The sequence below is a fragment of the Xenopus laevis genome, chromosome 5L (genome assembly GCF_017654675.1).
Source record: "Xenopus laevis strain J_2021 chromosome 5L, Xenopus_laevis_v10.1, whole genome shotgun sequence".
NCBI lineage: Eukaryota > Metazoa > Chordata > Amphibia > Anura > Pipidae > Xenopus > Xenopus laevis.
Genome location: NC_054379.1, coordinates 136,252,417 through 136,277,337, shown reverse-complemented (window position 1 = coordinate 136,277,337; position 24,921 = coordinate 136,252,417). Strand labels below are relative to the sequence as shown.

At 40.4% G+C, this 24,921-nt stretch overlaps 1 protein-coding gene and 1 long non-coding RNA gene across 8 annotated transcripts in view; one reads left to right on the top strand and one right to left on the bottom strand.

Moving 5' to 3' along the window:
• Positions 1 to 703: 703 nt before the first annotated feature.
• On the bottom strand, positions 704 to 2,683 carry LOC121393823. The gene is made up of 2 exons (XR_005961390.1): positions 2,528 to 2,683; positions 704 to 902 (listed from the first exon to the last, which is right to left on the bottom strand). It is a non-coding gene; the product is annotated as an uncharacterized LOC121393823 (long non-coding RNA).
• A 36-nt stretch (positions 2,684 to 2,719) lies between these two features.
• gigyf2.L (GRB10 interacting GYF protein 2 L homeolog) overlaps positions 2,720 to 24,921 on the top strand; it is a 101,346-nt gene continuing 79,144 nt past the window's right edge. For 6 of the 7 annotated variants that reach the window (XM_041563449.1, XM_041563448.1, XM_041563447.1 and 3 more), the window contains exons 1-4: positions 2,720 to 2,859; positions 22,484 to 22,566; positions 23,766 to 23,895; positions 24,113 to 24,208. In XM_041563449.1, the coding sequence (XP_041419383.1) occupies positions 22,526 to 22,566; positions 23,766 to 23,895; positions 24,113 to 24,208 (267 nt within the window). In that variant the 5' untranslated portion in view covers positions 2,720 to 2,859; positions 22,484 to 22,525. Of the gene's footprint in view, positions 2,860 to 2,882; positions 2,904 to 22,483; positions 22,567 to 23,765; positions 23,896 to 24,112; positions 24,209 to 24,921 lie in introns of those variants that run through there. The other variant, XM_041563444.1, reaches the window with a different exon arrangement.

Below are 24,921 nucleotides of genomic sequence, written 5' to 3'. Positions count from 1 at the left end.
TGTTTCTCGGATGTACTCACCTCTGAGTTGAGCGACGCAAATGACAGTCTTGTCACTTTGCATTGGGTGCTTTTATGACATCACTGATCAGTCACATGGGTTGCCTTAGTGATAATAAAATGTTGACCTGACAGTCCATAATCATAAAAATAATTAAAATCAATACCAGATCATAACTTAATATTTTCTTAGTGGTTTATTTCAATGAGCTGCTTATCATCAATGGTTCACACTGACAAAATAGTAACTAAAAATTCACTTGTATACATGTATGTTACAGATGGGCCTATTCTAAGCAACATTTTAATCTGTCTCCCCTCTATTTATTATAATTTTTCAGTTTATATCCTTTCTGGTCTTAAATGTATATGTGGTTTTGGGGGTAACTTACCCTTTATTTTGGTAGGGACAGTGGAATGGATTGGAAGTATTGCATCAGCAATAAAGTCAATTGAGTCCTTTCAGTTTGAAAAATTAAACAATAAAGTCTATGCTCAGGGTATAGTTCAACCAAATATAAAATTGTCTACATGTGATACAAAAAAAACCCTTTTGGCACTACTTTTTTTTTTACAGACATTTTCAACCTTCAAATATTGAAGGTTGCAATATGGTATAGATAGGGTAGGACAGATTGTTGCCATAGGGATGACATTGTACCTTACTAATGCCCATTAGAAAAAATACACTGAAAATTTGCAGGTTGAAATTTGAAATTTTATTAGTCAGAAATATAATGACATAGCAGTAACAGATATGGGTGTTTCAAATCTCATTTAATGTTACAGAGGTCCAAGAGCAGCACAGCTAATTCAGTGGCATCTTTAGTCTTCAGTCAATGGATGGATTTTAAGAACTCCTTTATGTATCCTCTTTGCACGTCTTCTTTCTATGGGCATCCCCTGCAGGCATTAAACACATAACATATGAAACCTAATAATTACATTCTGATTTTTACAAGATCACCATGGTGCCCACTCTCCCAATTATTACATATAGTTGGAGAAAACATTTTAGCATTTTACACTCCCCAACCAAGCCTACCCCAGGGGGCTCTATTTCTGAAAACTGCTATATACCTAGGCAACCATCTCCCCCCTCAAAAACCATTTGTCTATTGTTCACACAGTTAGGGTCACATTTACTTAGCTCGAGTGAAGGATTAGAATGAAAAATACTTAGAATTTCAAAGGATTTTTTTTGGCTACTTCGACCTTCGACTACGACTTTGAATCGAATGATTCGAACTAAAAATCATTTGACTATTCGACCATTCGATAGTCGATGTACTGTCTCTTTAAAAAAAACTTCGACCACCTACTTCGCCACCTAAAACCTACTGAGCACCAATGTTAGCCTATGGGGTAGGTCCCCATAGGCTTTCCTAGCAATTTCTGATAGAAGGAAAATCGTTCGATCGATGGATTAAAATGCTTCGAATTGTTCGATGCAAAGGATTTAATCGAATTTAAACGAATTGCCGTAAATCCTTCGACTTTGATATTCGAAGTTGAAGGATTTAACTTCGATGGTCGAATATCGAGGGTTAATTAACCCTCAATATTCGACCCATAGTAAATGTGCCCCTTAGTATCACAGACACCTGGGCCGGGACTAGGGTTAGGCAGAAGAGGCAACACGGGATTGGGGGCGCTGGTAGGGTTGCCACCTTTTCTGGAAAAAAATACCGGTCTTCCTATATATTTTTTTTTTTTCCCTATTAATAACATTGAGATAAACCATAATTTTTACTGACCAGGCCGGTTAAATACCGGCCAGGTGGCAACCCTAGAGCCGCGCTGGGCATGTACTTCTTGCCTGCATACCCCTACCCCGATTTGTTTTCCAAAGTTGCCTCACGAGGAAACTTCGGGTGATATTGGAAAGCCGAAGCGATCTAAGTGCCATCCAGCGGGCAAATTATATTCTAGCTGGCGGGAAGGCAGTTCGGGGAGATTAGTCACCCGAAGATGAAGTGATTTGTTTGTGTTGTCCGATCTCCAGAAATAGCAGCGTGTCTTTGTCCTAAAGGGTTTATTTTGTATCTGCTATGTATCCTGTGCCTTTATCTTGTTTTTCAGCTTTGAATGGCTACACAGCAGCTTGTTTACATGAACTATTGTAGAGTTTTTTTGAAGCAGCGCAGGGCAACAGTACATTATACTTTCATTACTATAAAATGGAAGTATGTTATTGTTCTTTTAAGGACACTATCTATGAGCTGGTCATACAGGAGCCCATGCCATCTAGACTGATATATGTGAATGGCTTGTGTGCTGGCCAATTATTGGGAATGCCTGCCCAACTAGGGATGCCACCTGGCTCTTAAAATAATTATTGATATCAAGCGTTAAGACCCAGTCAGACGGCACAGGTTCCTAAGCGCAGCTGCAGACAAAAGCTACAGACTGACAAGGTCTCCAGTCCCAAAAAACTATCAGGGAGCGCATGAAAATCCTTAGAATTATGTCACCACGCAGCCGCCATCTAATACTCTGTTAAAATTACAATACCGCGCCCCTCCCACCTGACGAACAGACAAATCCCGCCTATCCCTTGGGATAACACCAATAAAGGAAATGCTTAGGCATACGCCCATCTCAAACTTTCTCGTCCTAGTCATCATATGGACAGGATGGGTATTTTGCCCACACATACGATGGCGCCTGAAGCGCAAGGGAGTCATGTGACCAATATTGCAGGCAGCGGGATTTGCCAGAAGCGAGATCAAGCAGCTTAACGTGACTGAGCACGCCGCTGGTGACGTCAGTCGTTTTGGTCGTCAGGTGACGGTGCGTGGCGTCTGCCATCTTGTGTTGTTGGGCTTGTGGATTCGCTTCGGGTGTGAAGCAGAGAGAGGTACGGAGCGGTTCGGTAGTGTCCTCGCTTTCATTTTGTGGCGGGTTAGTGAGCGGGGTAGTGTGACAGGGGAAGTGAGATTGTGTATGTGCCCGTGTGGGGTCCTCATAGTGAGAGATCAACCCATATGAGAGGCAGGAAGAGAGGAGGTATCAGCCTACACATGTGCATGAGTGTGACTATTGGGCGCTTCGCTGGCATTCTACGGCACGTATGTAGCGCTAAACTACAGCCCCAGCTAACTTCTGCAGCGAATCTTACTGAGCATGTTGGGAGTCGTAGTAAAATAGTGACTGCAGCTTGAATATCCGTGGCGTGTGATGTATAAACAACGTCCAAACCTGTCCTCTAAATAACTATATGTTTGCCTGACTAAACTGGAATGTTCAGTTTCACCTTGATTTGTTTTGTGGTGTTTGAATTGGTTTAAATGCACACTAATCTGGCTGTTGCTATGGAGACTGCGCAGTCTGGCCATTTAAGTGGACAACAAAAAGTGCATCAAAACTCATTAACATCTACTAATACTTCCTAGTAGATCAGATGAACTGCAACACCATACATTCAGCTGACAGCCCTCCCCCTTTCTATTGGAAACCAAAAATGTTATCCCAAAACTTTATATTATATTAAAATATATCTTTATTCATAAATCATGTTAAAGGGCATGTAAAGGCAAAAAAAAAAAAATCCCTTTTTTACTTTAATGAAAAAGAAACATATCTCCAATATACTTTAATTAAAAAATGTGTACAGTTTTGATAAGAAACCTGACTGTATGTAGTGAAATTCTACTTTCATTAACTGCTGTGGATAGGAATTGTCAGACGGTCCCTAACTGCTGAGCAGGGAAACAATCATACTTATGAACAGCAGGGGGAGCCCCGGCCTTACTTCCCAGCCATGCAGAACTCAAGCAGCTTTGTTTATGATGATCCCTAAGCAGCCCAGACCGTACTGAGCATGTGCACAGTCTTAGTCTTGCAAAGATGTTTAACAAAGTTACAAGATGGTGACCCCCTGCAGCCAACTTTGAAAGCATAAATTATTTGTTTGATTAGGCTTATGGTGCAGTAAGTTCATGTTTATATTTCGTATACAAAATACAGCACTTCTAGCATTATTCTATTTTAGACTTTACATGCCCTTTAAAAACATAGGCACATGGTATTCAGCCTTACGCGTTTCATACCTCTTGGTACTTCATCATCATAATTAAGTACCAGGAGGTATGAAACGCGTAAGGTGCAATACCATGTTCATATGTTTTTAACATGATTTATAACTAAAGATATATTTTAATAGAGTTTTGGGATAACCTTTTTAGTTTTGGATGAATATACCCTTTTGAACTGGGGGCTTTATCCCAAAAACTATTGACCTTTTTTGACAGGCCCTTTAGAGACAAGCATCCTATTATATAATATATTTTTTTTATGCCATTTCTATTGACCTAATACTGGGACCTGTTGTCTAGAATGCTCGGGACCTTTGGTTTTCTGGATAACCGATCTTTACATAGTTTGGATCTTCATACATCTGTCAATGAATATCTGACACCCAACTTCTGCATGAAGACAGAATGAAGAGAAACCAATGCTGAGGGAGGCATACTATAGATAAACGTATAAAATAATTTCAGAAACAGTACAGAATTTTTAATTATGTTTATAAAAAGTCTTATTTCAGTTTGCTGAAGCTTATATTAAATTTTCATTTTCGCGATAGTTCCCCTTTAACTGCCACACCTGGGAGCAGAGGCGGTGGGCACTTCTCTCAAGTGGAATATGCCCTAGTTGCTGCCGCCTTCCTAATTGGTTTCTGTATAATAAGTGGGTATTATCCATGAACTGGCTATACACAAATCAGTGGGTGGCAGTTGCACCGCCTGAGACACAGCAGATAAATTGCCACATGTGCTTTCAGTCTAACGAGTGAGCCTAGTTTTGTGTTGTATTTTGGATGCGGCCAAACCCTTGAATCCTTTGCCAAAGATTCGGCCGAATACCAAACCGAATTCAAATCCTGATTTGCATATTCAAATTAGGGTGGGAAGGGGGAAAACATTTTTTACTTCCTTGTTTTGTGACAAAGTCACATGATTTCCCTCCCCGCCCCCAATTTGCATATGCAAATTCGGTTTGGCCTGGCAGAAGGATTCAGCCGAATCGGAATCTTGCTGCAAAAGGCCGAATCCTGGATTCGGTGCATCCCTAGTTGTTTTGTTGCTGGAGTGCTGTGCTGCTTCATCAGAGGGGGAGAAAACATTAAAATCTCCCTTATATCACTAAGCAGAGTGAGAAAAAGCATAAGCAGCAGAATGCTAGATGTCAGCCATTACTTCATACTGAAGTCATAGGAGGTATTTTCTCTGCTGTGTCTTTTAGACCGTGTTGCTGTCTCATACTGGCTGGGTTATACAGGTATGGGATCAGTTATCCCCAAAACCCATTATCCAGAAAGTTCCAAATCATGGATAGGCTGTCTCCCACAGACTCCATTTTATTCAAATAATCCAAATTTTTAGAAATTCGTTCCCTTTTCTTTTTAATAATAAAACTGTACCATGTACACCTGTATAGATAGATGTGCTATCCATTTTGCTTGTAACCTGAGGTTTTCCGGATAATGGATGTTATCATCATTTGGATCTTAATACCTTAAGTCTACTAGAAAATCATGTAAACATTAAATAAACCCAATAGGCTGGTTTTGCTTCCAACAAGGATTAATTATATTTTGGTTTGGCTCAAGTACAGGTATGGGATCCATTATCCGGAAACCCGTTGTCCAGAAAGCTCCGAATTACGGAAAGCCCATCTTCCATGGACTTTGTTTTATCCAAATTTTTTTAAAATGATTACCCTTTTCTCTGTAATAATAAAACAGTAGCTTGTGCTTGATCCCAAATAAGATATAATTAATCCTTATTGGAGGCAAAACCAGCCTATTGGGCTTATTTAATGTTTTCATGATTTTCTAGTAGATTTAAGGTATGAATATCTAGATTACAATAAGATCCATTATCTGGAAAACCCCAGGTTACAAGCATTCTGGATAACACGTCTGTCTATACCTGTATATGGTACAGTTTTATTACTGGATAACAGGTCCCATACATGTACAAGGGACTGTTTTATCATTACAGAGAAAAAGGACATTATTTTTAAAAAAAATGAATTATTTGGATACAATGGAATCTATGGGAGAATACCTTTCCGTATTTTGGAGCTTTCTGGATAATGGGTTTCCAGATAATGGATCACATACCTGTACTTGATCCAAACTAAGATATAATTAATCCTTATTAGAAGCAAACCCAGCCTATTGGGGTTATTTAATGTTTAAATGATTTTCTAGTAGACTTAGGTTATGAAGATCACATTACAGAAAGATTAATTATCCAGGAAACCCCAGGTCCTGAGCATTCTGCATAACAGGTCCCTTACCTGTACTCTGTTCATGTGCATGTACTTGCTGTGTAGGGGGCTGATAAGTAGGGCTATGGCACATGGGCATGTCCTCTTCATGCAAGATGGGTGACAGCTCTGATACTTTTCAGCCTGAAAAAAAAAAAAACCCTCGCATAGTGGCACAGTCCCAGTGCTGCTATGCAAACACATGGGACCTTTCTCCACTGCTATACACCAGCAACAACTAAAAAATGCAATCTTCTACCTCTTAAATATGTATTCTTTGAACCTGTTTTTCTTTTTTTACATCCTGATTAATTGCATAGTATTTGCTTATCTGACTCTCACAGCAGACATCCTTTATCTGTTGTATAAACACACACCCACCCTTTCATTTAGTGCACTTTTTTAGGCTCTCTTGGGAAGCAACCTGCCGCAATTCATGGACTCTTTATTGCTGGTTTAAGGAAAACAATTAGAACATATTACTAAAGTTAAAGGGGACCTTGTCATCCAGACATAAAAAGCTGTATAATAAAAGTCATTTTCAAATTAAACATGCAGCACAAATTATTTTTCTCATTAAAAGACCCCATACCAGTTATATACTCATTTATAAGTCTCCGCTGTCGATCTTAAATTGCCTGCTCCTCCTTTATGCCTTAGGCACAGAGCCACGGTAGGCAATTAATTTCACTTTCTATTCTGCACGTCCTAGGTATCACTGCACTCCTCACATTCTCCCTCCTTCCTCACCATCTATATGTGTAGCCAGCGCATGAGCATAAACAAGATTTTGACATGGTCCAAAGTTTTCCTTAAAGGGGTTGTTCACCTTTGAGTTAACTTTTAGTATGATGTAGAGAGTGATATTCAAAGACAATTTGCAATTGGTTTTAATTTTTTATTATTTAAGGATTATGAGTTATTTAGATTCTTATTCAGCAATTTGCATTATAAACAATCTGGTAGCTAGGTTCCAAATTACCCTAGCAACCATGCATTGATTTGAATAAGAGATTGAATAGGAGAGGGCCATACTAGAAAGATGAGTAATAAAAAGTAGCAGTAAAAATAAGTTTGTAGCCTTACAGAGCATTTGCTTTTTAGATGGGGTCAGCAACCCCATCTAAAAGCTGGAAAGGGTCAGAAGAAAAAGGCAAATAATTATAAAACTATAAAAAATAATTAATATTAAAAGCTTAAGGTGAACCACCCCTTTAACAGTGTCTTGCCTGCTTGATACTCTTGTCAATTCCAAGACTAAAAAAAACCAAAAAAAAAAACCAAGATTTAAATAATTTTTATAGTGTGTAAGTGAAGTTTATTTTGCTTGACTAAACTTATTAAAAAGGATTTGGAAATATTTCTTAAGGTGACAGGTCCCCTTTAAAGGAACAATAAGAAAAAGAAAGTGTTTTAAAGTAATACAAATATAATACACAAAATTTTTTGTAAATTATATCCTTATAAACAGTGAGTTCTGATGTCATCAGTTATAAACGGTGAGTTCTGATGTCATTTCTGTCACTCATTGAAACTTGTGTATTATAATAAATAAAGTACCCCCAGTTGTAAAATATGAGGATATTAGAAGTTACCTCGGAGTTCCATGACCTGTATAAAAACACACGGCCTTCGGCCTCGTACTTTTATATGGTCATGAAACTCCTCGGTAACTTATAATATCCTTATATTTTACAAGAGAGGATACTTTATTCACTATATAATGTGGTGTTGCCCTGCATTGGCAAAACTGATCTTTTTTTTCTTCAGAAACACTACTATTGTGTATGTAAACAAACTGCTGTGTAGCAATAGGGGCAGTTGAAATAGGTCTAAATGACACAGATAAATAGCAGACAACCAATGAGCTCTGTAGTACACCATTAAATTTAACAGAGCTTATCTGTTCTGTAACCGGAGCCATTTATTTTGTGAATGCTGCCCCCATGACTGCACAGCAGCTTAATTATATACTACTATATAACTATAGCAGTGCTTCTGAAGCAAACACACCAGTTTTACCAGTGCAGGGCAACCGTATATTATATTTTAATTACTTGCAAACACTTTATAATTAAATAATTTTAAAAATTGTATTTTTAGGGCACAAATCAACGAAATATATTTTCCCATTCCAGACTCTGCACTCTGGATGGGAGAAACCAAAGAATTTTTCTAAGAGAACCAGACAAGGTCAATCTATGTCAAAGATGTGTATAACCAGCAATCTGGAGCACATGTGCCCCAACATGGTTACCCGCACTGGGAGTCCCCTACAGGGGCTAGACCACTCAATGGCTGCACAACTCCTGTTTGGGGAAACCGGTTGCTAGATGCCCTTTAATTTAAACACATCTTTGGCCCTTTGTACTGTTGTGTAGATCAGTGCTGTCCAACTTCTGTGGTAATATGGGCCGGAATTTTTATTGTCTACGTGGTGGAGGACTGATAATGGAAGTGTGTTGACCACACCCATTTTTAAACCACACCCACTTTAAACCATACCCATATTACCACAATAACATTTAAGACCTTGTCCACATTAATGGGGCAGGTAGAGTATGGCACACATAAGGAGCATAGGACAGGCACAGTATGGTGCACACACAGGGAGAATAGAATAGTCAGAGTATGGCACACACAGGGAGCATAGGACAGGCAGAGTATGGCACACACAGGGAGCATAGGGCAGGCAGCGAATGACACACACAGGGAGCATAGGACAGACAGAGTATGGCACACACAGGGAGCATAGGACAGGCAGAGTATGGCACACACAGGGAGCATAGGACAGGCAGAGTATGGCACACACAGGGAGCATAGGACAGGCAGAGTATGGCACACACAGGGAGCATAGGGCAGGCAGAGTATGGCACACACAGGGAGCATAGGGCAGGCATAGTATGACACACACAGGGAGCATAGGGCAGGCAGAGTATGACACACACACAGGGAGCATAGGGCAGGCAGAGTATGGCACACACAGGGAGCATAAGGCAGGCAGAGTATGGCACACACAGGAAGCATAGGACAGGCGGAGTATGGCACACACAGGGAGCATAGGACAGGCGGAGTATGGCACACACAGGGAGCATAGGACAGGCGGAGTATGGCACACATGGACCTAATTCTAAGCAACTTTTTAATTGTCCTTCAGTTTTTTTTTTTTTTTGCAGTTTTGTCCAGGTGTCCAACCTTTTGGCTTCCCTGGGCCACATTGGAAAAAGAAAAATTGTATGGGGCCACACATGAAATACACAAACACTTTTGATTTGTAAAAGTAAAGAAAATACACAGAAAATAACTACAATACCAGTTGGATAACCAGATGGAGCTATACACTGGAATATGGGACACTTGGATATTAAATAGACTTATTATTCTATTATTATGACTTTCCTCGGGAATTGAGCATTTCAAGCTAGGCCGCATTCATATCCATCTTGGGTCGCATGCGGCCCTCAGGAATTGAGTTATTTATAAATAATTTAGATGAGCTCCGGCTTTCCCTGTACCAGTGTAGCACATTTATACCACTCACTTGTGAATACAAACATCTGCAAGCCATTTAGTTATAACTGTGTGCTTCTTATTGTCACTGAATTCAGATTTGCGTCTGTTAGCTGCTAATTGCCCTTGTTTAATTTGTCAAAGTCTTGGGAAGTGCTCGGTTTAGGAACACTCAGGCCTTGAGTAGTGTGACATGTAGGCTGGCAGCTGTTTTTGAATGGCAACCACAGCAAAGGAGGGCCTAGTCATTGGTTTGTGCAGGAGATGCTGCCCTTTGTAATGTGTGTCCTCTTATATGGATATGTCAGCTGTGTATATTTTTCTCGGGTATCCAAAACCCTTCTTGAGTATTTGAAATAACATTTTTAGAGGCTAAATGCGTACAATAAAGCTGCAGGTTAGATTGTTATGGGCTAGTAGATTTGCAAAGTCTGCACATTTCTGAACTGTCAGGAAAAGATCAGGTTTTCTCTCTGGTTCCTTCTCTCATTGCCAGATACAGCCTTTGCACACTGGCCCTTGTTATTTCTGGAATACTCTCGCAGTGTTTACATTTTGCAACCCTCAAAGTATATTTAGTGGCATATGTGTTCATGCAAAAAAAGAGGAGGTGGTTTAAATATATTTACATTTGTTGTTCATTTTTACAATTCAGTTTACCTATCAACGTAGTGATCCATCCACCATCCATCCTTGTGAATATCTTGACCTATCCATGGGGGAAGTTTAGGAACTCTTAGTGGGTGCACGAGGGTTTATGTGCACAATAACCAAATGCCGGATTTTGTTGTGTTTGGCCACTCAAGTGACTGGTCACATTTCTCCGATATAAAGCCTGAATGGTACAGCCTGTTATTTTAGTGACTTCCTATGTTAAAGAGGTTGTTCACCTTCCAGCAGTTTTTTTTCAGTTCAGTTGTTTTCAGTTACTTTTGTAATATTTGAAGTGTAACTTTTCATTTTTCAACTCAGAGTCGAAGACTCTGTGAACTGTTCTAAATTGATGCATTTAGTCGATACATTTCTTATCTTTGTCCCTGCTGAGCAGAATCCCTCAGTTTCAATAAAGGCAGCTGTTAAGCTGGCCATAGACGCAAAGATCCGATCGTACGAATCAACGTACGATCGGACTTTCCCATCTCCCGACCCTCCACTAACCATTCAGATCAAAGTCTTTACCATTCCGATCAAATAAGAACAGATCACCCAATGTTCTGCCCCTGACAGCAATCGTACGATACTTATGTCTGACAACACTAGTGACCGTCTCCCACTGAAAATCGTACGATCGGCAATACACGCAGAGATATTATCGATATTTTCTAACCTGTCCGATCGACCAAACGACCGATCTCCGACGGACGAAAAATTTCGGGACTCTCCACACATCAAATAAGAACAGATCACCCAATGTTCTGCCCCTGACAGCAATCGTACGATACTTATGTCTGACAACACTAGTGACCGTCTCCCACTGAAAATCGTACGATCGGCAATACACGCAGAGATATTATCGATATTTTCTAACCTGTCCGATCGACCAAACGACCGATCTCCGACGGACGAAAAATTTCGGGACTCTCCACACATGGTCCGAAAATCGTACGAATCCACGATTCGTACGATCGGATCTTTGCGTCTATGGCCAGCTTTAGGGCTGAGACACACACTGCTATAGCAGGTGATTGGTCGCCAAGCGACAAATCGCTTCTTCTTCTGGTGATTAATCTCCCTGAACTGAGAGATTAGTCGTCCGAAGAAGAGGCGATTTGTCACCGACCGACTAAATCTCCCCGAAGTTTAGCGTGTGCCCTTACCTTTAGAATTGATACAATAGTTGCTAATACTCCAGAGATGCTGCTGACAAATGTATCAACTAAATGTTGCAAAATTCAGCTGAATTACTGAGCTTCCAGACTGAAAAACCAGAGACAGTCTGGGGCAGTTTCCCAGCTGCCCCAGTCATGTGACTTTTGCTCTGATAAACTTCACTCCCTGAGGCGACTTCGGAAAACGCAGCGCCGCATGTGCCTTAGCGCAGGCGACTTTTCATTATAGCCTATGGGAAAACACGCTGAGGCAGTTCGGGGAGATTGTCACACAGAAGACTAGGCGACAAAATCTCCCCGAATCTCCTCGTGTGATCTAACCCTAAGAACAGTTTGGGGAAACAACAGCCTGCCAGAAAGCAGTTCCATAGGGCAGCACTGGCTCTTTCTGAAAGCACATGACCAGGCAAAATGACCCAAGATGGCTGCCTACACACCAATATTACAACTAAAACAAAATACACTTATTGGATTAGGAATTTAATTTTGTATGATAGTGAATTATTTGCAGTGTAAACAGTGTAATTTTTGTAAACAGTGTAATTTAGAAAAAAACTATATCATAAAAAATAATGACAATCCCTTTAAACTTAGATTTAGGAAAAACGATAAAAAATGGAAGGTAGTTGAAAAAAGTCTATTTCTGGGGAACAATCTGAAAACCACTGAACTGAAAAAAGTGTTTGGAAGGTGAAGAACCACTTTAAAGGTCTTTGCCCAACCAAATTTTAAAAGCCTTACCTGAGATTGCTGTAGAGTTTTGCTGTTGCTGACGGCAATCCTGTTGCTGACGGCACATCTACTGGTATACCTACTAAGCAGAGCACCAGCCAATAGTACAAGCCCTTTTTCTGACAAAAAAATTCTTCTCATTTCTCAACAGAAAATATTGCACAGTGGATTATTTTACCCTTTAGCAGCCAAATAAGCATGCTTTGTTTCTGACTTTTTGATGTCCTTTAAAGTTATTTTTGTCTTTGAAACGTTCCCTTAAAAAAAATACAATTTTATATGAAAGTATAAACAGCGCTCAAATAAATCCAATATTTTCAAGCAAGGGAAAGTTGTGCTCACCATTAAATTTTAAGCCATTAAGCGGGGTACAATGAGGTTGTGACTACAAAATTCACAGACAAATACAAGTCCTCTGCACTCAACCCATTATCAATATATTAAGGCAGTGCTGTCCAACTTCTGTGGTACAGAGGGACAACATTTTACTGGCCTATGTGGTGGAGGGCCGATAATGGAAGTCCATGTTGGTTACTCCCCCTTTTAAACCGCACCCACTGTAAACCAAACCCATGTTACCACAAGAACTTTTAACGGTGGTAGCACACCAAAAAACCAAATGATTGGTGCTCACTGCAGGAAAATACCTCATCATTCATATGTGAAAATTTGAAGTCATGTTAAAAACATACCCTTAAATCCATATGCCTCATCCTCCCCTGTGAATAATACAACACCCCCAACACATGATTAAACACCTTAGGGGCCCTTAACAACAATTTCCAAATGCTAACAAACCCCAAGAACAAACCCCTAACAGGCTTACATCCCACAGGTAGCGTAGGGCAAGCCGAGAACGGCACACACAAGCAGCACTGGGCAAGCAGAGAATGGCACACACAAGCAGCACCGGGCAAGCAGAGAATGGCACACCCAAGCAGCACTGGGCAAGCAGAGAATGGCACACACAAGCAGCACCGGGCAAGCAGAGAATGGCACACACAGCAGCACTGGGCAAGCAGAGAATGGCACACACAAGCAGCACCGGGCAAGCACAGAATGGCACACCCAAGCAGCGCTGAGTAAGCATAGAATGGCACACACAAGCAGCACTGAGTAAGCAGAGAATGGCACACACAAGCAGCACTGGGCAAGCAGAGAATGGCACACCCAAGCAGCACTGAGTAAGCAGAGAATGGCACACACAAGCAGCGCTGAGTAAGCAGAGAATGGCACACACAAGCAGCACTGGGCAAGCAGAGAATGGCACACACAAGCAGCACTGGGCAAGCAGAGAATGGCACACACAAGTAGCACTGGGCAAGCAGAGAATGGCACATACAAGTAGCACTGGGCAAGCAGAGAATGGCACACACAAGCAGCACTGGGCAAGCAGAGAATGCCACACCCAAGCAGCACTGGGCAAGCAGAGAATGCCACACCCAAGCAGCACTGGGCAAGCAGAGAATGCCACACCCAAGCAGCACTGGGCAAGCAGAGAATGGCACACCCAAGCAGCACTGAGTAAGCAGAGAATGGCACACACAAGCAGCGCTGAGTAAGCAGAGAATGGCACACACAAGCAGCACTGGGCAAGCAGAGAATGGCACACAAGTAGCACTGGGCAAGCAGAGAATGGCACACAAGTAGCACTGGGCAAGCAGAGAATGGCGCACACACAAGCAGCACTGGGCAAGCAGAGAATAGCATACCCAAGCAGCACTGGCAGAATGGCACACACAAGCAGCAATGGGCAAGCAGAGAATGGCACACCCAAGCAGCACTAAGTAAGCAGAGAATGACACACACAAGCAGCACTGGGCAAGCAGAGAATGGCACACACAAGCAGTACTAGGCACACAGAGAGGGAAGGCAGAACAGAGCAGGAGACGGGGAAAGCTATACAGGGGATTAGTCTGTAGTGATACCTTTTAAAGTTTACATATGTTAAGCAGACACAGCATGTGGGGCCATAGAAGGCCCGCAGGCCACCAGTTGGACAGCCCTGTATTAAGGACTGAAACATTTTGTGCCTTAAGCTACTAAAATGCCTTACCCTTTAAACAGAACAAGGCTTGTTTGTCCATATATTGCATTATATATAAGCTGTCCAACTACATCAAAGTCATCCCTGGTATGGCCAGTCCCTACACTCAATTTGCATCTGATTCGATAAGAATTCTATTGCTTCATTATACATTTTACAAAGGGACTAGGTTTTACCTGCAACTTACTTGTTTCTTTCAAAGTAAACCTCCATACTTGGCTGCCCTTTTATTAGACACCAGTAGGATCACCTGACTATAATTGGAAAGGGTGGGAGCTGCAACATGGAGCTGGTCACTGCTCCTGTATAAATTATAACAAGGGAAAGTTGTGCTCACCACTAATTTTTAAAAACATTAAGCGGGGGTGCAATGAGACTGGCCATAAAATTCATACAGACAAATACAAGAGTCCTCTGCACTCAGCCTATTATCAAGTTTGACGTAGTTGGCCAGCTTAAATATATTGCAGTATATGGACAAACAATCCCTGTTTTGTTTAAAGGGTAAGGCATTTTAAGTAGCTTAAGGCACAAAATGTTTCAATGTCCTTAAATGGGTTGTTCACCTTCCAACACTTTTTTCAGTTGAGTTGGTTTCAGACAGTTCACCAGAAATTTTCCAGTTACTTTCTATTTTCTACGTGTGACCATTTTTGTAATATTGAAGTGTAAAGTGTCATTTCTCACCTTCTAAAGCAGCTCTGGGAGGGGGGGTCGCCGACCCTGTAAACTGTTCTAAATTGATATATTTATTTACTACATTTATCTTTGTCCCTGCTGAGCAGAATCTCTGGGTTTCATTACAGGCAGCTGTTAGAATTGATACAATAGTTGCTGATACTCCAGTGATGCTGCTGAGAAATGTATCAACTAAATGTTGCAAAATTGTAACAGTTCAGAATCTGCACCTAGCTTTCTTATTTCAGCCCCTGTTGTTTTAGCACCCTAAAAGCTGGTGTCTTTAAACACAAGGGCTTAAAAATATAAATATCTACACTGTTGGGCAGCCTAAAAGGTAGTGTAGCGCATTGTACTTACTACACTGTGGTGCATGGCTTTCTTAGTAAATAAATGACCCCCTGTTAATAAAAATAGTAGATGATGGTAATGGAAGAAAAGGCTCTGCATGCAGCACAGCTTGGTCTAAAGCTTCATGCAGAAAATACATGTGGGGGTATGATTACAAAATTGCACATGAATGAGTTGGAACACATGCTTGTGAAACCAGCTGAATGGCTATTCATGGTGACAGTTGTGCTTTGCTTGCAGGATTCAGCCAGCACAAAAAGCTTGCAAGCAACACTGTCACAGCTCACAATTAGCTTTGGAAATGCTTTATGGTTATCTCTAATAAACCTTTTAGTATGATGTAGAGAGTGATGTTCTGAGACCATTTTCAATTGCTTTTCATTTTTTTTTTATTATACGTGGTTCTTGAGTTATTTAGCCTATTATTCAGCAGTTCTCCAGTTGGCAATTTCAGCAATCTGATTAATAGGGTCCAAATTAACCTAGCAACCATGTACTGATTTGAAAAAGAGAGTGAAATATAAACAGGAGAGTGTCTGTAAAGAAAGTTGAGTAATACAAAGTAGCAATAAGAATACATGTGTAGCCTTACAGAGCATTTGTTTCTAGTTGGAGTTAGATGGGGACAGTGATCCCGTTTGAAAGCTGAAAAGAGTCTGAAGAAGGTTGCAAATAATTAAAAAAAACTATTAAAAATAAATAATGAAGACCAATTGAAAAGTTACTTAGAATTAGCCATTCTATGATGTACTACAAGTTAACTGTAAGTTGAACCATACCTTCATTTGTGGCCTAAGTGAACCCGCTCAAAAGGTATCTGTTCATTGGGCCTGCACTTTATTGGCTAGATACAAAACCATATCGTCAATGTTAGACTGCCTTTGCCACCCTAGGTTGCACCACAAAGCTAAAACAAAAGTGTTGCTTTCTATTGCATTGAATGAGTTATTATATGAGGTTCCTCAGTTTCTGTTGTAATGCAACATGGCAGCTTAAAATGTTCCATATCCACAGATACACAGACTAAGTTTTACCTGCAACTTACTTGCTGCTTTCAAAGAAAAACTTCCAAACTTGGCTGCCCCTTTATTAGACACCAGTGGGATCACCTGACTATAGCTGGGAAGGGTGGGAGCTACAACATGGAGCTGGTCACTGCTCCTGTATAACTATAACAAACAAGGGAAAGTTGTGCTCACCACTAATTTTTAAAAACATTAGGTGGGGGTGCAATGAGGTTGTGACCACAAAATACATATAGTCAACTACAAGAGGTCCTCTGCCCTCAACCTGTCTCTGTCTTAAATATATTGATAATGGGTTGAGTGCAGAGGACCTCTTGTAGTTGATCAGAATTGCTTCCCATCACAGTGACATACAACTGCACACACAGCCAATCCTCTCCTTTCCTTTGCCTGCGTTTCTACTAGTGGATCCACTCTAAGGCTAGGGCCAAATAATGTTTAGCATTCGCCTGCGGAGAATCCACTGCTCTACTGCTTCCCCATGCCTTTTCAAGTGTGGGCGGATTTTACCATAAAATTACTCGTTTCGGCACCAAAATCTGCTGCTTCTGCCTGCACACGAGGGGAAACAATGCTTCCGGGTGCAGGCAAACCATGAGCGGAAGCGTAGTGGATTTTCCATCTGCCATTGTATGACCCTGGCCTAATACTTTCCATCCACAGGCATTGGGTTGTGAGGAGATACAGTAAATGGAAATTTGTGTGAAAATGCAGGGTAGTGCTATACAGGCTGACGCTGTGCTTGTGGATGGAGCGCATTTCAGTGGAGCCACCTCTGCCCCCATACAAACCGCAGGAGGATCCACTGTTTGTCCCCTTGCCCTAAAACAGGGGTCCCCAAACTATTTTATCAGTCAGCCACACTCAACTGTAAACAGAATTGGGGAGCAACACAAGCATGAAAATAGATCCTGGGGTGTCAAATAAGGTCTGTGATTGGCTATTTGGTAGCCCCTTTATGGACTGGCAGCCTACAGGAGGCTCTGTTTGCCAGTACACCTGTTTTATTGCAACCAAAACTTGCCTCCAAGCCTGGAATTCAAAAATAAGCACCTGCTTTGAGGCCACTGAGAGCAACATCTAAGGGGTTGGTTTGCAACATGGTGCTCATGAGCTACTGGTTGGGGATCACTGCCCTTAAAGGATACATTTATAGAATTGTGTACGCAGAAATTATGTGAACTGACTTACAGTTGATGCTTTTGTACTTTTTTCTCTTGCATCTCTAAGCTGGAATTTAATTGTGTGGTTGCACGGGTCAAGAGCCCTCAGCAACCAAAAAGCAAATAGATTGAGGCTTTAAAGTACAATGTTATTGCTTGTCTTTCCATTCAGGTCATTTCCTATTTGTCTTCTAGTTTATAATAGAAACTGCTGCCTGGTCGCTGTTGGTGACTAGCAACCATACACACTTCAAATGCAAACAAATTCCTATGCAAGAGCTGCAAAGGAGTGCAAATTAAAGTCCATCTGCTCATCTTAGATTGCTAGTGATAAGGGTTAATTCAGTTTAAAGGAAAAACTGACCCAAAGTAGTTTTCAACAGAGCAGGTTGCTCATTAGCACATACTGTATAAACTGCCAACAGATTAATTGGGCATCTTATGGGGCATTGTATGGGGCCCTCTGATGGGCTTTCCTGATCGATATCTGGCCAAAAGTCTGCTAGATGTCGATAGGCCCATGATCGAATCAGCCTGGCATTTCCCAACTCAAGGTGGGCATATCGGGGGGAGATCTGCTCATTTGGCGAGGTCGCATTTAAAGTGGTTCACCTTTAAATTAATTTTATAGTATGATGTACAGTGATATTCTGGGACAATAGGTTTTCATTTACTATTATTTGTGGTTTTTGAGTTAAGCGTATTATTCATCAGCTCTCCAGTTTGCAATTTCAGAATGACCCTAGTAACCATGCACTGATTTGAATAAGAGACTTGAATGTGAATGCAAGCAAGACTGAGTAGAAAGATGATTAATAAAAAGTAGCAATAACTATAAATATGTAGCCTTACAGAGCATTTGTTTTTAGATGAAAGCTGGAAACAGTCAGAAATGTTATATTTCTTTCTGTGAATGCTTAGTATGTCAACCATTTAACCTACTTTGTTGGGAAGCCCCTCACAGATATGTAAGCAACCATGCAATGGCTCACAGACCCCTGTACGTGCAACTTTTTTCATTGGGGGCTGCCTATGTACAAGAAGTATTTTTTCTTGGGTGCAGCCGTTTATTCAGTGGAAGAATTGCATTTAGAGGGTGATAGTAGTGCAAATGATTTATTTACTATTGCACAGGTGTATATTTGTATTAGGAAATACAATTCTGGCTGCTGAAAAAGGCAGATTGAGCCAACACTTGCTAGTCTGGCACCTGATAAATGGAAGCCTCTGTTCAGATCTCTCTCTGGATTAAGCAGTAACAGAGTAAGCATTCTGTGCATATCCCTAGCCACATGGATAGAAAGCTTTTTACCCTTGACCCTGGGAATTAATGAAATGCATGGGAGGCTTTTTTGCTGAGCCACTTGCTTTCCATCATGCTTTACTGATCCTAAATAATTATATGACAAATACTAAAACGTCAGATTAATATGTAACATTAAATGAAAATAAATCACTTTTCCACTTCAACTACAGTGTGTGCTGATCCTCCATTTTGCTATCTAGCTCTCTCTCTCTCTCTCTCTCTCTCTCTCTCTCTCTCTCTCTCTCTCTCTATCTGAACATTCTATTTTGCCTCTTTTAAAAGACGGTCTGTCTTTACACTACCTTATTATGTCTAAAATGTCTTTATTGTGTAACAAATGCTTTAATCACAGAAAAAATCTATATAAATGACAGTAGAATGTAATTTACCAAATACAACAGCAGGGGGCAGAAAAATTTCTTCATATCCTCATCTATATAAAGGGTACAGTTTTGTTTTTTTATGTTTTTTGTTGCATATCATTGTTTCAAAGTGAGGGATGATCATTCATAACTATAAAATGCCTTCAGAATATACCGTAAAATGATTATCGATCATGGCCAATTATTTTCTGCTTTCTTGAAGGAACTGTTTTTCAATTCAATTAGCCAATCTGTTTTTTGAGCATCTCAGCTGAACAATGTTAAACAGTTATAGATGTGTTGTCTGGGATGATGATGCTCTTGTTTAAAGGTGGTGTTCACTTTTAAATTAACTTTTAGTATGATGTAGAAAGTCGTATTCTGAGACAATTTACAATTGGTTTTCATTTTTTATTTTTGTGGGTTTTTGACTTTTATTTCGGTTTTTATTCAGTAGTTCTCCAGTGTGCACCTTCAGTAATCTGGTTGCTAAGGTCCAAGTTATTATAACAACCATGCATTGATTTGAATAAGAGACTGGAATGTGAATAGGAGAGGCCTGAATAGAAAGGAGAGTAATAGAAAGTAACAATAAAAATACATTTGCATTCTTACCGAGCATTTATTAGATGGGGTCAGTGATCCCCCATTTATAATTAAAAAATTGTAAAAAAAATAAAATAAAATCCAATTAAAAAGTTGCTTAGAATTGGCCATTCTGTAACAGACTACAAGATAACTTAAAGGTGAACCACCCCTTTAAAGGACTTGTATGTCCCATTATAGTTAAGATACATGTGTATTGTTAATTACTCTTGTATTTATTTGCATTTTGCACAATACAGTTGGGCTCATTTATCAACACTGGGCAAATTTGCCCATGGGCAGTAACCCATGACAACCAATAAGATTGCTGCATTCATTGTTCTATTTGCAGCCTGTTTCAAAAAGCTAATCACTGATACGTTGCTATAGGGAACTGCCCAGGGGCAATTTTGCCCAGTGTTGATAAATGAGCCCCATTGTCTCTCATTTAACCATTGCTTAAACCGCTATATGTTATAGAAATGTGGTTTTAAAGGGGTTTGCGTTAGATGTAGAGGGTGATATGCTGAGACATTTTTGAGTTATTTAGCTTTTTATTCAGCAGCTCACCAGTTTACAGTTTCAGCCATCTGGTTGCTAAGGTTCAAATTTTCCTAGTAACCATGCATTGATTTGAATAAGAGACTGGAATATGAATAGGAGAGGACCTGAATAGAAAGATGACTAATAAAATGTAGCAATAACAATACAATTGAAGTTTGAGAGCATTTGTTTTTATACGGGGTCAGTGACCCCCATTTGAAAGCTGGAAAGAGTCAGAAGACAAAGGCAAATAATTCAAGAACTATAAAAAATGAAGACCAATTGAAAAATTGCTCAGAATTAGCCATTTTATAACATACTAAAAATTAACTTGAAGCCATCCCTTTAAGGAATTCATTTGACAATCCATGTTGCACGTTAAATGTGGCAGCCAATATGGCAAGACACATGCCGCACGAGTAGCTGGGACGTCTGTTGCGTGACTGAGAGTCTGCGTTATGCATCAGAGTTGGTTAGGGATCAGCACAGCAGTATGGGCTTTACATTCACTGTGGAGAAATTCCAAACATAATGATCATTTAAATAGCACTAACATTTTAACACAGGACTTTACAGAGATTGTTTATCATTTGATGCCACATTGACATGCACAATCTAAAGGCCCCCATACACAGGCAGATATAAGCTGCCGACAGATTAAAGGGGTGGTTCTCCTTTAAATTCACTTTTAGTATGTTGTAGAATGGCCAATTTTTAGCAACTCTTGAACTGGTCTTCCTTCTGAGTCTTACCAGTTTTCAAATGGGTGTCACTGACCCCATCTAAAACCCAAATGCTCTGTAAGGCTACAAATGTATTGTTATTGTTACTTTTTATTACTCATATTTCTATTCAGACCTCTCCTATTCCATATTCCAATCTCTTACTAATCATTGCATGGTTGCTAGGGGAATTTGAACCCTAGCAATAAGTCTACAGAAATCTAAAACTAGAGAGCTGCCGGATAAAAAGCTACATAACTCAAAAACCACAAATAATAAAAACTGAAAACCAATTGCAAATTTATTACCCAGTTGATCGTCTGGACTTCAATCCGACCACCCGTTTATGCCTCCCCTGCGATTTTGCGGTGAATTTCCGCATTTCGGCAACGGCGAATAAATTTGGAAAATTGCTGTGAAAATTTGCTGCTGTCAAAGTTTTTGGACGCCGGCGACAATTTAGAAGCCGGCGAAGATAAACGTACACCCGTAGACTTTAATGAACATCAAATTGTCGCCGGCATCGATCTTGACACACGGCAAATTGATGCCGGCATCAAAGCGAAATTCGCTATTTTTTTTGCGAAACTGACAAATTCGTCCATCGCTATTCTTCACTCCTATATCCGCTCCACGTATCTGCACTCAGGCTGATGCAGTAAGTGGGCGTAGACCCAGGACTACGCAGTACAACCATTGGCAACTTGCTACAGTAAAATGGACCCTAGCTGTTGCACAAATATATAAATTCATTAAAAAAAAAACTAAAATCTTTTGCAGATTGTCTCAGAATATCGCTGTCTGTATCATACCCAAAGTAAATTTAAAGGTGACCTACCCCTTTAAAGGAGAAGGAAAGGTTAAAACTAAGTAAGCCTTATCAGAAAGGTCCATCTAAATATACCAGTAAACCCCCAAAGTAATGTTGCTCTAAGTCCCCTGTCAAAAGAAACACTGCATTTCTTTCCTTCTATTGTGTACTCATGGGCTTCTGTATCAGACTTCCTGTTTTCAGCTTAAACCTCATTGCCCTGGGCAAGAGCATGCTCAGTTTGCTCCTCTCCCCCCACCCCTCCCTTCTCTACTGTAATCTGAGCCCAGAGCAGGGAGAGACTCAGGCAGGAAGTGATGTCACACCACATTAATATAGCATTCTAGCTTGCACTATTACAGCTAATCTATTGGCAATAAAAAGCCTCCGTATCTTTCCTTCTCCTTTAAGTGCATGTCAGTTGTAGGAGTAGCTATGATCACCTTTGTAAGGCATGGACTTTTGGCAAATATTTGATTGTATTCTCCCTCAAAATTGTATTTAGAGCTAAGTTTTTTTTTTTTGTCTGTTTCTCTCCTAGAATTTAATCGTTTAGAAGAATCTAAAAAAAACAAAAGGCATTATGACAGCTGAGACTCAGACCCTGAACTTTGGCCCTGAGTGGTGAGTAGCACAATTCTGAATGACTAAAAACAATCAAATAAAGTAGATATAAAATCGAAAACAAATGTCTTGCTTGCTGTGTGCTTACAACAACCCTCAGAACCTTATGTCGGCTGTTTTCAGTGCTCACAGTCTCAGTGGGTTATGTATATCCTGCTAGCTTGCTTTCTGTGAATACTGGATCCTTGCTAGAACTGCTCTATACCAACTCTGTCCAAGGGGGTATATACACATTTTATATCATGGAACTTCTCTCCAGACCTCTAAGAGGCTCTTTTTCAGGCCTAAAAGTAGCACTGTTAAGGACACATCTTGTATTGTTTCAAGATGTGCATCATTCAATAGAGCTGCTCCAGCAGACCTCTGAACTGAAATCCAATTTTCAAAAGAGCAAACATATTAAGAGACTTGTTGTTAGCTTCCCAGGTGCCCCTAGGGACTTGTGCTCTGATAAACTTTAGTCACTTTACTGCTGCACTGCAAGTTGGAGTGATATCACCCCTCCCTTCCCCTCCCCTCAGCAGAACAATGGGAAGGTAACTGCTCCCTGGTAGATATAAGAACAGCATTCAATAGTAAAAATCCATGTCCCACTACGACTCCTTTAGTTACATTGAGTAGGAGAAACAATAGCCTGTCAGAAAGCAGTTCAATAGTGCTTTCTAGGTGCACATGACCAGGCAAAATGACTGGAGATGCCTGCCTACACACCAATATTACAACTAAAAATAATATACTTGTTGGTTCAGGAATTACATTTAACATGGTAGAGAAAGTTATCTGCAGTGTAAACAGTGTAATTAGAAATAAAAACGACACCATAAAAATCATGACAGAATCCCATTATATGTTTATGCTATATTTTCACCTAAGGCTGTAGTGAATTGGACAACATTGGCAGCTGGTATTTTGGTGTATCTATGGTATAATTAACCATTTACACCGGTCTGGTGAGTGGGCAATCCAACCAAGTTTTTTTTTTTTGTTTTCATATGCCGCAACTTTCAGAAAAAGTATAAGTCTTGCTTAAGTTTAATGGGAATCCAGGTAAACAGTGGTATGTCCATATTATTTGGGCATTCCCTTAAAATACATCTTGTTGCTTTTTTTATTAACTGTGGCAGAATGTTAAGAACCATAAACCATTAATGTATGTGCCAAGTTATACATGACACAATACTCTCTTCTCTCTGTTGCAGGCTTAGGGCTTTATCTAGTGGAGGTTCTGTCATTTCTCCACCCCTCTCCCCGGCGTTGCCAAAGTATAAACTTGCAGATTTTCGGTACGGCCGGGAAGAGATGTTAGCACTTTATGTAAAGGACAATAAGGTAAGAAAATAGATCATTATACATCCATACATCACCGTTCTGTATCATTCATCTGTTTTGGACTGTACTCTTGAAAGAAATCATGTCAGGGAGTAGATTGAAAATACTAGACAAGATAGGGCGTCATTTTGTGTGTGCAACTGTGGTTTATGCAACAATTAATCAATGTTGTTTAAGTTTATTTTGAAATCCAATATGTTCACTGTGTGTGCTGTAGGTTCCGTCAGACCTTCTGGACAAAGAGTTCCTTCCTATTATGAAAGATGAGCCCCTACTACCACTGGCACTTGTTCCATTCACTGAAGAAGAACAGGTTAGTTAAGACTGGGTTGTCAAGTTTTTGGAAATAAGGATATTTGGTAGGTTTGGTAGTATGTGTTCCCTCTTCAGACATAATAGTTTTTATGTTTAAGAAGCACCCTTTTGAGTAAAAAAAACTGCTGGGTCTTCAACTTTAGCTCACTGTGGTTAAAGCTGAAGCCCCAGCTGTTTTCTTGCTCAAAAAGGGATGAGCATGTGCTGCACTCGTGATTGGCACTTGTAAATAGTAGCCAAGGCCAGATTTCCAAAGAGCCAGAGAGAACAGATCCACCCCCCCCCCCCCCCAAAGTTTGCTTTATACCATATCATTACAATTCTCTCATAACCCACTCCTACTGGCAGTACTGGGAACTAAGCAAGCAGTAGATTTCATTTTGCACCCAGTCCCAAGAGCAGAAATGAATTGGGCAGGATGGGACCCCTAAAATCGAAATCCTTGGCCTCCGTGGCGTTCCCGCAAATCTCTGGGCCTGATGATGACAAGCAACTAATTGTAGTAGCAGGTCTTCCAAATGAGCTTCAAATGTTGCACAAAACATGGGCAGAAGCCTTTAGGACTGAGAATGTATTAAGGGAGACAGTAGCCCACTTCTCATTCTCCAATTTAACAAAGGCAGAAACTGATATAAATCAAAGGCAGAAACTGCTTCTCTCCTTCTTCAAGCAGTGGTTTCTCTGGAGAGGTCGCTGTAATGGAAAAGCATA